We start from the raw sequence: 19406 nt of genomic DNA on the forward strand, positions 1-19406 counted from the left end.
ATGTGTTTCACCTTGTGCAGATGAAATGAAGCAACTTCATGAAAACCCTTCGCAGAGCAAGGCCTTGTAGATTAAGTCATGAAAGTGGAATGGCAGACTTGCTATTTCTGGGTCTGTGTTTTAAAAAATTATTGTTGATAGTCATGCTTCTTCACCAAGAAATCAGTGGTCCTAAGTTAGGACCTTCAAAATTTCAATACACATTAAGCCATCTTTGATCTTTCAATTTTGTCTTAATGCTCTCATCTCTTGCTAGTGCAACCACAGGACCACCAATCTAGATATAATACCTATCTGCAGCATTGCTGTTTTCTTAAATAGAAGAATTTGTCTAAAAAGCTATCTGGATTGCAGGGAGGTCCATCAAGCATCACAATGTACATCAAATTGACATCCTTTATTGGGCCAGTTCATCGTGGCTAAAAATGTGCTATAAAATTCATATGTAAAATTCAAAACCTAAACTGTTACTGTGATCAAGAACAGGTTTGCTTGCTGTTCTCCAGTTTCCTGAGCAACAGATGTCTCTGAATTAGCAAATGGAGCTTCGGCACCATTTTGTTTCTGTACCTCAAGCTTCTAGCTTAAAAACCAAGTTAGGTATATTGACCAGAAAACTATTTTGTGAGAGTCTCAAAAGTTTTGTTCTCATTCTTAAGGCCAGTGATTTTGAAACATGTTACAATAAGGACTCTTAGATAAACATGTCTTAACTTACATGTGCATAGCCAATCACAAAGCTTTGCTAGAAGTCCTATTTCTCCTGAGAACACCTCAATGAATTAATTTCCTATAAAAGCTTACTTCACTTATAGGAGAATAAATGATGGATGAATTGAGACCCAGAAATTGGAATAATAAATATCAAAGTAAATAATTATTTTACTTGGAATAAGCCTGAAAAATGAACTATTAAACTGACTCATATTTCTGGAGCTAATTTGCCAATTTTTTAAAAACCTAGACTGTGAATACTGACATTTTCTATTACAGGTTTCATGTGCTTACAGAGTAAGCATCAGTTAAGCAAATGTTCACCTCTGCTCTAAACCAGAATTTTTGTCAGGTTAATGTGTAAAAGTAATACAAGATTTCCAATGTATTCTCTGAAATTAATTGTGGCTAAGACCAAGTGAATATCCAAAACATTTCAGTGTGTTGAACATTTGCTTAACTGATTTAGAGAAAAAAATACACAAATTGGGTAGTTAGAACCCTGCTTCTTAACTGCTGTCAGGAAGGAAACAAATGTGACTCTAGATGACAAACGAACAGCCACTGAAAATAGAGGGAAGACTTTTGTTGGAGATTCATATCTCTATCATATTTTCCATACTATTTAACTGGGTTAAACATATTCTGTCATGAAGCCATCGCTGTAATGGATAACACTCCGTAACAAACTGCCGATTGTGTTGCTGGTGAGTTTGTGGTGAGTGTACACATGCGTGTGTATGTATCCCCACAAAAGCTCACGTCATCATACTAAGGGAGCCTGTGACCCATTTTGTAGAAGCCTCTTTTTATTTCTTCAAAGAAAATAAGGCTTTGTGCTTGGGATTTGTTTGGTCCTGAAAGTGATAGGGACGTTTATAATCCAGTTGAATCAAGAATGACAAGGTGAAATACAACCAGATTTTTTTTTTTTTTTTACAAAGGCATTCTTTTCCTAGAAGAGCAACATTCTTTTTTTTTTTTTTTTAATTTAAATGCCTTTATTTGTTACTTTCCAAATATTTTGGTTAAAAAATATTTCTTGCAAATTTGTGTTCAAAATCCGTGCCTAAATACATAGCTTTCCTTCTTTGCAATTGATTAGGTAAATTCTCATTTTGTTTCCTGCTAATCAGTTAACATAAATAGAATACTTAGTGAAGTACACAAACCACTATTAGAGAATAATGATTGTGTAGAGTGAGAGAAACTACAGTGATCTTGTAAGAATACAGCAACAATGGCAAGATCATTGAAGTGACGACCTAGAGCTTCTGCAAAGTGTACATATTTTAGGGAGTCATATTTGGAACAATACATGCTGGACAGTAGAGTTATAGGAGAAGTAACATGCTAAGTCTCCTCATTGATAACATCCATAAATCTGCATACATTTTTTAACATTCTGTATTGTTGTTTTAATTTGGATGTCTCTACACCATTCTTGATTTGTAGGACTAAGTAGATCTATTTCCAAGGCAATTGAATAATGTTCATATCTTCCCTAATATTTTTCTAATACTTCAGTATTCCTAACTATGCATTTGCCTAGTCTTACACTGAGTTTTTTTTCTATGTTAAGCCACTCTCACAATCCTGTTTGTTGAAACCATAGCTATTAACTCCATATTGTTTCTCCATACCTGTGAAAAATTCAGTCTATTACAAGTACCCTTCTGTGTTCTAGGAGACATACTTATTGTCACTGAGTCTTACAAACAAAGGATATATAGCAACAAACAAGCCACCTGCTTCACAAGACAGTACATTAGGAATTTCACAGCCCTGCCTCCCAACATCATGACAGGGTTTGGAAGATGCTGTATACATAAAACTCTGGTAAGTTACAAAGGCAGACACAATTTGCTTTGACCAATTTTCTAGGATATATTTTCTTAGGTACACCCCTCTTCCTTCTTTCCTGCTGCAAAAGATGGTAAAAAACTCTAAGACAACTAGACATGCACTTATACTCTCAAAGGTGTCCACATAGTTAAAAATCAGACCAAACAGTAAGAACACATAAAGTGTACATCACTGCCAAGGCATGGTAATAACAAAAAAATCCCAAAAGTTACTTCAGCCTTAGAAAAAATTTTTTATCTAATTTACTAAAAAAAAAAAAGAAAAAAAAAAAAAGAGAGAGAGAGAGAGAGAGATCCTAGGTTAATACCCTTCATAAAATATCACATTCTCTTAGGAGAATCTGAAACTTCTTTTATGAAGGAATTATATCTGCTAATACCATTAGATTTGACTTGATGTTTAATGATTCCTGGTTATGTATTTTAGAGGCATCTGAAAAATCTATAAATAAATGTTCAATATCATGGTTTTAAAAAAATCCTGAAAACAGGATGTAATTATGTGTTCATTTCAGATGCCCAAAGAAAATACAAAATCAAAACAAAGCACTCATCACAGCATTATCCAGGGCTTAAGCTATTTAGGATATTACATCAATTTGTAAGTTCAATTCTCCAAAACCCTTTTCTTTAAGGTAATAACTTTATTTCATCTTTATTACAATTATGTCTTCATCACAATTAGACCTCTATTAACAATTGCACAATTTACTTTAATGTTTGTGGAGTTTGATCTATTTTACCTTTGCTTATTTGTGTACTAATGTTTGTGCAGGTGCATTTTCTACCACATTGCAACAGGAAAGCTTTGGTTCAATTTTCCTGGCCTACACAAAGGAATATTTGGGGAGGCATTAGGTCCTGCATCGCCATTTTATTTTTCTCTCCTTGGGTGAATTTATTGGAAGGAAATGGGTAAAGGGGGGGGGGGGGGAAGGGGGAGGGATGAAAGAGGGGCAAAGGGAAGAGATCTCAGCTATGTTGAATCTTGATTCACAACTTTGCCTCCATTCATGGTTGGTGTTCCAGAACTTTTCCTTGAACGCCCTTGTTTTTCTCCAATTTCATGTAGTGATGGCTCTCTGTACATACACACTGGAAAGCAAAACGGCAATAATTACTTATTAGAATTGTAGACATCAATTTGGTCTCAATAAACATGTCAAATTAGATTTTATAACATTCTTAATTCTTATCACGAGCTCTTCTCCCCACAGCAAAAACAAGATTTAACCTGATAATATATTTAATGGATACACATGACCCTCTTCCAGCTCTGAGAGTACACTGCATAAGTCTTCTTGAACTGCAGATATATGAGTGGTTTCTGTTCTCTTCTAGATAAGGCTTCCGTCTTTACTGTCTACTACCCTATATAACAGGATTTTCACCTAGAGTTAGAGGAGATATTAAGGGTATAACATTTAAAGGATAGAAAAAGATACTTTGTTTTTCAGTCCATACTCTGCAACTCAGTTTGGGTGGAAAAAAATCCTTATATACACCCTTCTAGTCTAACCCCACTGTAAGTGACATTGTTGTGGTAAATTGAAATATTTATTGTCATTTTCAGAATATCCTACATAAGAAATGATAACAGGAGAGAAACCATAAAAAAGTTTAAAAAAATCTCCCAATTTTTCAATTACTCTAGATTTCCTTCACCTAAGGTAATGAACACAGTCCATGGCTTCTTAGCTAATTCAGCAACAGGAAAAGTGATTATGCAACCGTGTGACTTCAGTTCACACCTATATAAATAGTTCATTTTCTCCTCCATTGTTTTGTCTGGCTCTGAAGCTCAGTTATTTGTAAATTATCATGGCTGGTGCTAGATTACTGCAGAGAAAGAATACTGGTTTTCAAGTCACAGTTATTCTCATAAAATACGAGCTAGCAGCATATTGAGTACATTAGAAAAGATTCATTATACTGTTGTGAGATAGACATGTGGCAGTAGAAAAGCATATGAAACATTTCTCTTAAATATCTGGGATTATTTTTATCCTTGACTTAGAAACAAACAGGTAAGTCCCTCCACGTATTGAACCATCACTACGATGCCTTGTTAATCTGAGTGTCATTTCTAAGCAGATAGCTTTTTCCCTTCACAGGTACTCGAGATCTGAGAATGGCTGTGATTGAATAGATGTCATGTGGCGGATAAGACACCAATTCGGGAGCCACGCTGCCTGGGTTCACATGATTACTCAGCCACTTCCTATCTCTGTAAACTTAGACACAATTTCATTTTGAAAAATAGCATTTCTATGAGGATGAAATGCCTAGCACATTGTAAGCATACAAAGATGTTTAAGAAAATGAAGGAGCTGATCTTTTCATGAGAATTTTGAATAACACGTTTTAGAGAACACAGCAGTAACTTGTTTTGGTTAAAAGTATTCTAAATCCAATATTAGATTAAGAGAATTAAGATACAATAATATTCTCCTCAGGCTCATTTCATGATGAGGAGACAGGTTTCTTCAAATGCACTGGGTAGTAGAGTTTCTAATTGTTAATGTGCATCTGAATCACCAAGGCACACTGTTAAAAGTGCAGATTCTGATTCAAAAGGTCTGTAGTGGGCTTGAGAGTCTGCATTTTTAATAAGCTCCCAGGTAATGTTAAAGCTGGTAAAATCCATACCACACTTTTGGTAGTACACACTATATATACAAAATATGTTTGTTAAGCACACCATGCAAAATTATTATGTATGTTATTGGGGTGACATTCATTAAGAAGATGTATATAATTTTCAAATGTACAATTCTATATCACTTGCATATTCCATTGAGTGCTCATCACGCAAAGTCTAGTGTCCTTCTCTTACCATGTATTTGATCCCCTTTCACCACTTCAACTTCTTCCCACCCCCATTCCCATCTGGTAACCACTATATTGTTGTCTGTGTCTATGAGTTTTTTGCTTGTTCATGTGTTGCCTTCTGTTTTACATCCCACATGTCAGTGAAGTCAGTGAAGTGAAGTGGTTCCTGTCCTTTTTCCATTTGGCTTATTTCGCTTAGCATAATACTATCAAAATCTACCTACATTATCACAGATGGCTGTATTTCATCTTTGTTATAGCTGAGTACTATTCCATTTTATATGTGAACCACATCTTCTTTACTCTGTCATCCAAGGCACTTAAGTTGTCTACATGTCTTAACTACCATGAATAATGCTGCAATGAACATAGGGGTACATATATCTTTATAATAAATATTTTCAAATTTTCTGGATAGATACCCAGAAAAAGGATTGCTGGGTCATGTGGTAACTCTGTTATTAATTTTTTAAGGAACTCCATACTCTTTTCAATAGTGGCTGCCAGTTTACATCCCTACCAGCAGAATACAAGGGTTCCTCTTTCTCTGCATCCTCCCCAACACTTGTAATTTCTTGATGCACTGATAATAGCGATTCTAACAACCTAAGTGAGGTGGCATCTCACTGTGGTTTTGATTTACGTTTTCCCTATAGCTAGTAAAGTTAAGAATCCTTTCATATATCTAGCAGCCATCTGTATGTCTTCTTGGGAAAAGTGTCTGTTCAGGTCCTCTGACCATTTTTTAATTAGATTGTTCTTTTGTTCTGTTGTTGTTATGGAGTTGTATTAATTTTTAATATATTTTGGATATTAGCCCCTTATCAGAGATATTGTTTGAAAATATCTTCTTCAATTTGGTTGGTTGCCTTTTTGTTTTGTTATGGTTTCTTTTGCTGTGCAGAAAGTTTTTTATTTGATGTAGTCCATTCATTTATTTTTGCTTCTATTTCCCTTGAATTTGGGGTCAAATTCATAAAATCCTCTGTGTGAACAAAGTCCATACATTTAGTACCTGTGGTTTTTTGTCTTTAATGTATTTTACTGTTTCAGGTCATATAATTAAGACTTGAGCCATTTTGTGTATGATGTCAGATAACAGTCTGGTTTCATTCTTTTGCATGTGGCTTTCCATTTTTCCTAGGCACCATTTATTGAAGAGGTTTTCCTTTCTCCATTGAACATTTCTGGTTCTTTTGTCAAAAAATTAGTTGCCCATACAAATGTGGGTTTCTTTCTGGGCCCTCAATTTTGTATCACTGGTCTGTGTGTCTGTTTTTTCAAAACCATACTATTTTAATTATTGTAGCTTTGTAATATAATTTAAAGTCATGGAATGTAATACCTCCAGCTTTGTTTTTTTTCCCTCAGGATTGCTTTGAACAATTTGGTAGAGAACCAAATTATTCAAGATGGGAGATGTTCAAGAACTGAGGTTTGACTGTATTTGCATACACATGTTCATAATAGCATTACTTACAATAGTCAAAAGGTGGGATCAATCAAAGCCTCCATCAAAAGATGAATAAATAAACTAAATGTGATATATACATACAATGAAATACTGTTCAGCCTTATAAAGGAAGGAAATTCTGACACAAGTATGGATGAACCTTGAGGACATTATGCTAAATGAAATAAGCTAGACACAAAAGGAGAGATAGTTTATAATTATATTTAAGTGAGATACCTAGAGTACTTGAATTCATGAAGACAGACAGTAAAAAAATGAGAGGCCGAATGCTTCCAGGGCAATTGGAATTATGGGCCAGATGACTTAAAATAAAAAGAGGGCAGAGGCTGGCTCTCTGGCTCTCTTATTTCTTGAGGATGCCTGGATGATCATGCTGCAGCTGCCTGAGTTTTCCAATGAATAGTGTTTTGGATGGGAAGGAACTCCGGGCACACACTAGGATCCAGCTGGCCTGGCAGAGGATGGCAGGGTTATTCTTCTTTGGGTGTTCTATGGGAGATGAGCTCTAAAGTAGAAGCCTGTAATTCCTCCAATATGGTGTAGTTTTTGCGTCTTATGTTGCTTTTGTGAATTAACCCTATGGCAGTAAGATAATTAAAAACTAACAGGGGAAATGATAGGAGAACTCAGGTGTTAAAGTGTTTAGCCTTGATTGATAGGTTTAAGTGATTCAAACTGTAACTAAAGAGTTAGAGATTAGCCTTAATTGACAGGCTTAAGTGATTAAAGCTGTTAACTAAAAAGTTAGAGTTTAGCCTTAATTGATAGGATTAAGTGACTAATGCATTTGGAAAGCTGTTATTCTAAAAGAGTGTAGCTTTTGAATAAAGACTCCTTTCCTTTATTACCAAATCTTTGCCTCCAGAATTTTGCCTAGAGGGTTGGTGGCTGGTAGCAGGACCCCATTTGCTGTTAGCTAACATGACACTGAAATATATACTTACAATGGTAAATTTATGTTGTATATATTTTATACAACATAAGTAATAACTATTTTTTAAAAAATCACACACACAGAAACAAGGGATCTGAGCATAAGCTATAAACAAAGAAGTGACTACTAAAGAGAGGGATGTTCTATTTGCATGGGAAGACCCAACAATTACAAATTGTCAAAAATACTAGTCTTTAGCTGTACTAAGAAAGAGACGGTTGAGATATAATTGAAGGGGTGTAGGATTGAAGAGAGGATAGCAGATTCTGATGAGAACATCTTAACAGTGCACTGCCTAATACAGTATCCATTTGGCCATATGTGGTTATTAAGCACTTAAAATGTGGCTAGTCCTAATTCAGATACCTTGTAAGTATAAAATAAACACTACATTTCAAAGACTACACAAAAAGAATAAAATATCTTTGTAATAATGTTTCCTACTGATCAAATATTGAAATAATAATATTTTGGATATAGAGTTAAATATATTATTAAAATCTATCTCACATTTTTAAAAATCATTACAGGAATATTTTAAATTAGATATATAGCACATATTATTTCTATTAGATGGCGCTATCTTAGAAGAATTGCTGTTCTCTGGAAGAGATGTGCCTTGATTAGCACTAAAGCTATAAATTCTATATGATGAGGGGCTTAGTTGAGAAAACTTCCTGACCTGATTGGACCTGACTTCCCTATGTAGACTTAGGAGAAGCGGTGTCGTGAATGAAGAGTGCCAAGATAGAGCCATTTCTGTCAAGGGAACTAAAATGAAGCCAGGAGGATATAAAGGATTTTGCTGTTTGCAAGTCCCACTCATGAATGTTTGAACCTTTAGGCTAACCATGAAACCACCTCACAGATTTTACTTCCTCTTTACTATGGGAACCAGACCCTCTACATTCTGCACTTTGAAGGCAGCCAATCCTTTCATCAGCCAGCATCGTTCATTTACATCAAGGGCCTAAATGGGAACAGCACCTGAAGTTTTTGCATCCCTTATTTACATATTGGACATAACCAATCCTTGTTAAGCTAGCCACATCCTTCTTTTGCATTGAGGACCTAAATGACAGCTGCACTTGTGGTTTTGGCTTTCATAAACCCTTTCTTTCTTCTCTAGAGCACCAGATCTGTGCCTCCTGGATTGCAATCTTTTGCTCAAAGAAATGCTTTTTATTATTTGTTACCACCTAACCTTTATTTTCATCGACAGTATTTTGGATCTCTTTGATAGGATGAACTGGTTCACAAAACACCTATTGATCCTTTTAATTTGGCTTAATTAATCTCGCATCACTTTAATCCTACTACTGACATTTCAATTTTTCTCTTTTCAAATTTCAATTACTCTTTGCTAACTAAAAGCAAAAAAGGAATTTGTTCAAGCATTAATTTGTTCAATTACTGTATATAAACAAGTGAATATTTACTTTGTACCAGGAAGTCTGACTGCTGCTGTGTCATCTGCAAGAAGTAATCTCTTGGTTCCTGCCCTCAAGGAGCTCAAAGCTAAGAGATCACAGGTATGCATACAAAACAAAGGGCAGAAAGGGCCATGGTAGAGAGTTAAATGGAAAATAGCACATAAACAAGTTATCAGATGTTGATTTAGCCTCGCCAGATGCAGAGGAATTAGAGAGATGGATGATCTAATAAATAAGGAAGAAGTGCTGGCTGTGGAAGAACAGTGACTGACTGAAGAATGCGGTAAAACAGAGAGGTGGTGAGGGATAGGACTGACTTGGCTAATTTGGGTCAGGCCTCCTGAATTCCTGGCTAGATCGTTTAAGCCATGATTATGATCTGTATCATCCTCAATTTGATAGTGAATGCAGAGTTAATAATATGTCCATCAAGTATATGGATGGATAGGGGGAAATCTATTTATTCAGTCTCTTTATCTAGAAAAATGTCTAACTATGTTTACATGACAGGACTACAGCCAGCCAGATCAGTCAAGAAGAATCAGTCAAACAGAATCTTACTGCATGGATTCCATAAGAAAAGGATGGCAGCATTTGAAACTTTCATAAGTTGTTCTGATGCCACACGAACACAGTCTTATGTGTTAGAATCAAACCTAACTGAGGAGCTGCTGCTTATTTAATAGGAATAATATTTAATATATTCCAAGAACCATAGTTCTGACTGCAATTGAAAAATGGAGCTCACTTGGTAAAGATAATTAACATGTTGAGAAGGGTTATCCTTTTGTTTTCTGGGGTGCTTAATTTAGCACATAAAACTGAACAACAAATCAAGAGTTACTAATCCCATGTATGAAAATAACATACTTTACTGTACAGTAAACACTAACCACAATTTTATACAGCTACTAGTTAGAATCTGAAATTCTGGTATTAGTTTCCAATCATACACTACTAGGCAATTAGGGGAAACCTTTAAAAACATTGTCTAGTGAACTGTCTGGGTTCTGATCTCCAATAGTTACATGAATTCTACCTCTCTGAATTTGTGCTTCTCAAATCACTCCTATCCATGCAAGATTTTGTTTTTACCTTCTTAATAATCAGGACCTTATTAATAATTGCAAAGAACCTCAGTCTCTTGATGTACAGTAGATCATAGTACAGTGATATTTAAGAAGGGGGCTTTCCTATCACTTTCTGTTAATAATAAGCTATTATTTCATAAGGAATAGATTTACTTTGCTTTAGGAGACTAGAGTTTTTAAAAATCTTTGTTTTTGAATTCTCTCTGTTTTTGGTTTACTACAGCTATGAGAGCAAAGTTTGATATTCTGGTTCCGTTTAATGAGGAGTATTTGCCAGACTGGGAATAAAATGAAACAAACAAACAAAAAAACCCAACTCTTTATCTATCCTGTCCTCCCAGCTCCCTGATCCTGTTAAACAGAAACTCATATTCAGTGCCACTACCCATTTAACAACTAGAAAAAAATCCTCTGGTTTGGGAAACTTGGGATGTTACTATCTAACCCTAAGTTTGTGGGCTACTCTTTGATATGGATTTTATATTCGGTGGGCATGATATAATGCTAGCTCTTGGTACAGAACTATTTTCTAACTGTGTTTCTCTCAGATTTCACTTTGCCCAACTCTCCAGCAAATTCTAAGGATATTCAGCGCCCTAATGATGTAACACTTGAAGATTAACAAGGCCCCCACTCTTCCATCTGGCCCTTCTGGGCTGCTCTTGATCACGTTTCTTGCCCTCTTCCCTCTTCAGTGTAGGGAAAACATATTTTCTCTTTTCTTCCTCTCACGGGATATTTTTGAGATAAACATCACTGTTCCTCTAACACATGTGGTATCAATAATTTTAGATAAGTGGTAAAAGGAGATAATGTTCTGTAAAGAGGAGCATTTCTGTTTGGTTTTTAGTATGTTTTTTAAAATGAGTTTTCTTCCTATTTTTTATCCATTCTGATATTTGTTTCAATTTCATCATCTTCTCCCCTCCTTCTCTTCCCCGTTATTCTCCTCCTCTTATTCTGGATATTTCCTTTTATTCTATGTTTTGGCTTTTCTTGATCTATAGTACATTGAAGCCAAGGAATTCATCTTGCCTTTCAGAGTAAAAATGAAGTAGAGAGATTGGATGAGAGTATTCTTCCTCACGTGCAGAGACAAGATAAGCATAGGTTTCTAACAACAGCCCACATCGTATATTGCTTTAACACATAGCATTCAGTAGAAATCCCCAGTTCAACCCTTTAATGTATGCAGAACATGTCTGTATTGTGGACACTGGTTACCTCGTGACTTGGCATAACAAAGGGTCCCATTTTCACAACTACCTGAGATACGCTGGGCATACTTCTATAGCAAGCCGTACAGTTCTGTTATCACAAATAAAATGCTACACTAGGTCATAACAAGACCATAAGCTATCAACTTTGTAACAATATTTCGTATTTGTTCTATTTTTTTTGCTTTATTTTTAAATGCAAGGTTATGCCATTGGAAAAGAGAAAGTCCAAATATATATCGCTGGGCTTTGAAGACTCGTTAAAAATAAAATCTATCTTCTCTTTGTAAGATTAGGTATAGGTCTTTCCAAGGCAGGCTTTCCATTTAAAGTTTTTCTTTTCTTTTTTTTCCCACTGGTACCTCTGTTACACATGCAGTTATCAGAATGTGCAGGCATTCCTTGCCATTATGTTAGTTCAGATTCTCTGTTTGCAACATTCAACAATCACTTTTATTTCACTTATCAAAAATGTCTCCTGGACAACCTAAATTAAAATAATGCCTTTCTTAAATGTAGAAAAAATAGTGAACTGTCAGAGCTGCTGTTATTTATAACTCAGGCAACTATAATAAATCAGGGGCCAGGTCCAATCTCGTGGGTACTCTCTTATGTAACAGCCGTCTTCATAAGCATAGCTAACACTAATTGAGCACTTACTGTATATTACTATATATCTGCACTTCATATACACTAAGATTATTATAAATGATCCTAGAAGGTAAATACACTGTAGGTCTCTTTTGCAATTGAGGAACCCGAAGAACAGAAGGGTAGTTTGTTCATAGAAGTGTGCTGATAGAGTGCAGAGTCAGCATTCAAGTTAAAGTGTGATCAACTCCAGGGTTCCTGCTCTAAGTTCAGAGTTAAACAGTGTAATGTTCCTGGAGAAAAACATAAAAACTTTGTTGACTGGTCTCAAGTGAAAATCTTGACCCCAAATCTCATGGGCATGGGTGCTCAGCACTTCCTGGAATCCTGCTATATTTCTTTAGCAAGTCCCCTCTCTCATTCTTCTCAAGTGACTATTCCATACCTTCTCTTTCCTCTTCAAACTTCCAGCAAATCTCAAACCCTCCTCAGATTCAGACGACAAGCCTGCCTTCTTTTCTTTCCTTTTTTGTCTTCTCTTCTTTTTTTTCTTTCTCTCTCTATTCCTCTCCCTCTCCGTCTTTCCTTCATTCCCTCCCTCCCTTCCTTTTTATTAATAAACGACCTTACTTTGTATTACACTTAGACAAGACAAAAAGAAGAAGAAGTTTTCATATTTCCACCACAAAAATTACCAACATGCACACACCTGCGCACACACATCCTGGCTTCCTGGTTGCCATCAGGCGGTTGGGAGCCACCTGCTCTATCTAAATCCAGCCCTCCACTTGCCTCTGTGTACTTGATCCATCCCCTCTACTCAGTGACCCTGTCTCCTATAATACCAGTTTTTATTTCTCCCCAATTGTGCCCATCAGTCTATAAATATCTTGCAATAGCATTAAACAAATTCCACTATGTAACTACCAGCTTGCTCCCCATTTCCCTACTTCCCTTTCAGAACAGAACTCAAAAGTGCCATTAATATCACTTTCTTCTTTTACTTACTTCCTTTCATATCTTAAGTCCACTTTAATTAGACTTACTCCTCATTACCTTAACTGAAATCACTCACGTCACGTCACTAATGATCTTATGTTACAATGCAATCAATGGCCAACCCTCACAGAACAGCATACTGGATGCTAGGCAGTGTTTGAGGAAGCTAACAGCTCTGGTCACAGTCCTGCCTTTCTAGATGAAGGGACCTAGGTGAGTTATTTCACTTCTCTTAAACTCAGTTTCCTCATGTTTAAAATCAGAATGGTAATCTCAACATGCATACTCCCAAAGTATTAGTGACTATCAAACGATACTCTGGTTATGGAGGCATGTTGACAACAACAATGAGACATGCAAATGGAATATAAAATAATACAACTGCTACTAATTATTACTTTTATTTTGCTCCTGGCTTCTTGCAAATCACTTCAAATTTGACAGTTCTGGCAGTTATGGTGAAAACTAGGTACAAGTTGTTCAGTGCCAGCATTGCTCTGTAATGGAGAGCTGGGGAACATGTGTGGAGGGTAGTCATTGTTGCTGACAAACTTTGTTTTCCAAATGGAGGCACTGTGTCTCCAGTTTCTAATAAAGCCCATAAATGACATTCTATAAAGAAGCCCCATCCTGTATCTGTTTTCATCAGGAAATTAATAAAATATGGCTGATCTTTCCATTATTACCATTTAAAAAATTTTCCTTGGTCCTCTGTAATTTTCAAGAAGTGGAAAGGTTAGATTCCTCTCTTAGTTAATGTACCACTAAAAATATTTACTTGTCTTTATAGAAGATCATGGAAGGGTGTGGGCAATGAACATGAAGCAAATTTCACAACTTAATTGAAGTCACATGGAATCCCTTTGAAACTGTAGGAGAAGTGCTGGTTCAGAAGCCATATATTGCCAAAAAAACTACCCAGCATCATGCAAATATTCATCATAAAGAATTAAGAGACATTGTGAACAAAAAAAAAATCTGTATCTTCATTTAGAAAGAGATGAGAAGCAATATTTGTATGTAAGGGAGAGAGAGCTATGGAAGAAAGAGGTATGGAGGAGAGTTAGGAGGGTTTTATGAAAGACTGAATTCAAAAGCAGGAAATAGCTTCTTTGAAGAAGTTACAGTGGTAACTCCTTCTACAGTGGTAACTTCTTTGGGGGAAGAAGGTGTCACAGGCTGGCAGAGATCCCAAACTTAAAAGATGGAGGAAAGGTGGTTGTACCTATTGCCTTTTCTGTAGTTAAAACAATCAGGGGCATCAGAGGTAATTTTTTGCTCCATCTTTCTGATTCTGTCACTTAGTATGGTTGGGCCTAAGAAAGGATTTTGAAAAACAAACCATATAGTTATCTTTCTAGTTAATTAAAATAAAAATATCAAAATCAGTTTGCCATTGGTGTCCTGACAATTGGAGCTTTACATCAAGACTCCTGCTTTGTTCTGTTATTTGGTGTCTTATTACACAGTTTTCGAAGGGATTGTTCTTTTTGCTCCAAATTCAGTTTTCATTGTTTCTCATCCCTTAGTCAAAGACACCCTCATAGCATTTGTCCAGTACATAGCACAATAACACAATGTCCAGTTTCCAAGGGGAAATAAAAAAGGCACTTTTCACTGATCTGACAGATGTTAGAAATCCAACTTTCTTATAACATGGAATATTCATAATATTCCTATGAAACAGATGGAATTTACTATTATTATATGTATTTTAAATATTTTATTGATTGATTTTAGAGAGAAAGAAAGGGAGAGACAGAGTGAGAAACATCAATGTGAGACAGAAACATCAACCAGTTGCTTCCCATACGTGCCCCAACCAGGGACCAGGGATCAAACTCACAAACTAGTCACAGTTCATGGAACAAGGCTCCAACTAATTGAGCTAAATGAACAGGGCAAGGAATTTATTATTGACTTTATCTTCAGAAGTTACTGAGGTTAAAGAAATAAGTTATTTTCTCAAAATTACTTAGAAAATCATTGGCAAAACTTTTATCAGAAAATCATTGGCAAAACATTTATTTATCCATGATTAATTCATTTCTATCAGGTTGCAGTTTCTCAGTGATCAATTTAGTAAAATAATTGGCATTATCTCTACTAACTCCATCTGGTAATTTAACAAGCACTAAAAGGCACCCATCTTAATTGGAATAAAACATGTAAAAATGTAACACGTTTAATATATTTAATTTCATGGTATCAGAGTGTCAATTTACACTACAGTAGATAAGGCTAAATCCAATATATTAATCGTAATAATCTGAATAAATTTAAATATTTGCCTATGCCCAGGTGCCTAGAAACAACAAATCCAGTTGATAATACTGAGTCTCAGATCTGGGTGTCATTAGAATCACTTGAACAATTTTTTAAACCTGTTGATTCCTCGGTCAAAAATAAGTAAAACAGAATAGTTGGGGGATTTGTTCTGAGAATCTGTAGCACTGACAAACTCTCCAGATGGCTCTGATACAGAAGTTTGGGGAGCACTAATGTACTTTATGCTACTGGAACTTAAATCAGTTGCCTCGTGCATGCACGTGTGTGTGTGTGTGTGAGTACTGTCTTCCCACCAGAAAATAAATTGGTGGAAAGCGGTAAATGTTTTTTGGGGTTTTTTTTTATCTCAGGTTTAATAACTTTTGCAGCAATGACTCTAAAATGATACCTAGTAAGTTTATTTTGGAAACCTATTTTTTCTTCCAGGTTAAGTTCTTAATGCTTAAATCTTTAGAAAATACACACATTCTTTTCAGAGGGAAGAAACTGGATTCTGAATACCAGCCACCATGCAGGAGCTAATTAATGAGCTTCCTGAGGTAGGAAGGAGGCAAAAAGGAGATTTTTATCTTGTTCTTTGTAACAGAGTATTTGGATGCTGTATCTGAAGTTAAAGGGGGAGGTCACTGCTAAGACAATTTAAATACCGGGAGTTACTCATCTGTGGAGTGAACAATGCTCTAAAAGGGCAAAACTGGGAATTGTTAAGGCTGCACTGTTGTCTTAAATTCCAGGGGAGGGGACCCATGTAAGTGGAGGTTTAAGTACAACGCACATAGTAATGGGTTTAAATGTTGAGTCCATCCATCTGTCTGAATAGATGCCCTTGCAACCCTTCATTAACACCTCCTGTGCTCTAAACACAGGATGGAGGGCGAAGCTGTGCACAGAAAGGGGTTGGTGGATAAATACTGTGTTATCATGCAATCAGTGTAGGACTGAAAGATCCTCAAACTGGCAGAGCTTAATTTTGGGAATCCCGACATTCAAAATTATATCACCAGCAAAACTGCAAAAAGGGCAGAGCTATTTGAAATAAAGAAACAAAAACAAAAGAAACCTACTCTGGCTGTCCTCCACAAGGGGTCAGTTGCCTTCACAAAGAAGGGACATTTCCTCTCTCTGGTACTGACTTGGTTGGTATCAGTCCTAGCGGTAGGCTTGTGGGTTTACCAAAATACCTTCAAAAACTAAGAATAGTTGACAACATTTCTGGTTAAACAGCATATAATTTCTTATGACATTGTCATTTTCTATTTCTTTTCTAAAAGTATCTTCTAGTTATATGCTTTATATTTAACATGGAAAAATATTATCAAAAATTCTAATCTAAGTGTTATGGCTAGAATGTCCTTCATTCTATCCACCTCTCCAATAAAAGTAACAAACTACCCATTATGGAAATAGTTCATAAAATTGTACTTTATTCATTCAATAATTCAATAAAGCAAATGTATTTAGAATGTTTTTATATGTAAACCCCATGTTTGGTTCCATGAAGGAATGTGGTTTTACAATAATGTGCATATAAAAACCACCACAGAATGTCATTGCCAAAAACTTTAAGAATCATCTGGTCTCAATTCTTCCTTTACAGAGTAGGAAATGAAGCTTGTTAAAATTCATCAGAAAAAGTGATGTATTCTTAATTCTTTATTGCCTGGTTTTAACATGGCACTCCCATAACTATCCTATTTGATCACCTACCAATATGAATTTATATCATCACATACTTGCTTACTGTCTGAATTTTGCATGCTATAGAATTAACTAACTATTCAAGTTGTATCTTGGAATAATATTTCTACTTTGCTCTCTGTAACTTGTCTGAGTATTTTCATGTGCAAACACTTGCTTCGGATTGAAGGCCATATACAGTAGAGGGGTTAGGGTCATAGGCATTGCCACTAGGCTTCCTGGATCACAATACCAGTTTTATATTTATATAGCCTTGTGACCTTGGACAGGTTAATTACTTTAAGTATCAGTTTCCTCATCTATAAAATGATGATAAGTAACATAGGGCTGCTTTAAGATTTAACTAGATAACATATTGAACCTTCCTAGCAAATAGTAGATTGATAAATTGTTATAGAAGTAGTTCGACTAGGAATAGTAGTAATAATAATGGTAACAAGAGTAGTTTTGGGCCCTAGCAGGGAGAAAAATGTTCTCCTAAAAATAATGCCTAATAAAACCTCAAGTACTCAAGTATACATATCTCTGTTAATAATGTTGACCAGTAAACATCACTTAATGATATACTCATCTAGGAGTATATCATTAATAATCCATGGAGGATTATTTGGTATGTTTTATATTACAATAATGATGTCAAAGTATAGATGAGGTATAAGAGTACAGACCAATTTCATGTGTATAAGGTAAGTTATAAGTGCATGAAGTCCTCCAGAATCTAAAAATTCAAAATGGATCAAAGAATTAAATGTTAGACCAGAAACCATAAAAATCCTAGAAGAAAACATAGGTAGCAAAATCTCAGACATTGCTCACAGAAACTTTTTATCAGATATATCTCCCCAGGCAAGGGAAACAAAAGAAAAAAATAAATGAATGGGACTACATCAAACTTAAAAGTTTTTGCACAGCAAAGGAAAACATCAACAAAATAAAAAAACAACCCACAGAATGGGAAAACATACTCACAGATATATCTGATAAGGGTTTAATATGCAAAATTTATAAAGAACTTAAAAACTCAACACCAAAAAAACAACCAACTCAATTAAAAAATGGGTAAAGGACCTGAATAGGCACTTTTCCAAGGAGGACATACACATGGCCAACAGACATATGAAAAGATGTTCAACACCATTAATTATCAGTGAAATGCAAATTAAAACCACAATAAGATATCATCTCACACATGTCAGAATGGCCGTAATAAACAGATCAACAAACAACAAGTGCTGGCGAGGCTGTGAAGAAAGGGGAACCCTTTTGCACTGTTGGTGGGAATGCAGACTGGGGCAGCCACTGTGTAAAGCAGTATGGAGATACCTCAAAAAATTAAACATGGATCTGCCTTTCAACCCAGCGATCCCACTTCTGGGAATATATCTGAAAGAACCCAAAACACTAATTTGAAAGAATATAGGCACCCCTATGTTCATTGCAGCATTATTTATAATCCCTGAGATATGGAGGCAGCCCTCGTGTCCATCAGTAGATGAGTGAATAAAACAACTATGGGACATATATTGAATGGAATACTATTTAGCCATAAAAAAGAAGATTTTACCCTTTGTGACAGTATGGATGGACCTAGAGAACATTATGCTAAATGAAATAAGCTAGTCAGAGAAAGACAAATACCACATGATTTCATATGTGGACTCCAATGAACAAACTGAGCAAGGAAAATCAGGACAGACTCATATATGGAGAGCAGGATGACAGCTAGTCCGGGGTCGGGGGGAGTTAGGGGTGGAGGGATTGACCGAAAAGGAAAAAGGTGGGAATGGGGTCTAAGGGGACTAAATGGTAATGGAAAAAATACAATAAAGATAAAAAAAGGTCTTTTATTTTTAGGGAGCAAGAATATTGATGATTTAAAAAGAGGATTTGAATTCTGGCTCTGCCACTTAAAAGCTGCTTGATTGGCAAAATAATTACTTAATGTTTCTGTGCTTCAGTTTCCACATTTGTAAAACAGAGATAGTACTAGGATATCCATGATAGAAATGGAATGAAAAATGAAAGAGGTAATAATTGAGATGTGTTTAGTACAATAACTCCAAAGCAAGCAATTCTAAAGCTGTTATCCAATATTATTCAAAAGAGTGAACTTTGCTCCCTAGGACAAAAGGCAAAGACATTTCCAGGCAATTAAAAGGTCTTTGATCTGAAACCAATTGAGGTCTTGTTCTCATTTTTGGAAGTGATTCTCATCATATTCTATATATTTCACACCTAAAGTTCAGTCCCATAATCCAGAGAGACAAAG

At 35.7% G+C, this 19406-nt stretch overlaps 1 protein-coding gene across 2 annotated transcripts in view; it reads right to left on the minus strand.

Annotated features, from left to right (window-relative positions):
* Positions 1-3001: 3001 nt before the first annotated feature.
* Positions 3002-19406, minus strand: part of FGF12 (fibroblast growth factor 12) — a 492718-nt gene continuing 476313 nt past the window's right edge. For both annotated transcript variants that reach the window (XM_054585132.1, XM_054585131.1), the window contains one exon: positions 3002-3674. In XM_054585132.1, the coding sequence (XP_054441107.1) occupies positions 3556-3674 (119 nt within the window). In that variant the 3' untranslated portion in view covers positions 3002-3555. The remainder of the gene's footprint in view (positions 3675-19406) is intronic.

This window comes from Pteronotus mesoamericanus, unplaced genomic scaffold, assembly GCF_021234165.1.
Source record: "Pteronotus mesoamericanus isolate MK-2021 breed Mesoamerican mustached bat unplaced genomic scaffold, CSHL_Meso_final contig_82, whole genome shotgun sequence".
Lineage (NCBI taxonomy): Eukaryota > Metazoa > Chordata > Mammalia > Chiroptera > Mormoopidae > Pteronotus > Pteronotus mesoamericanus.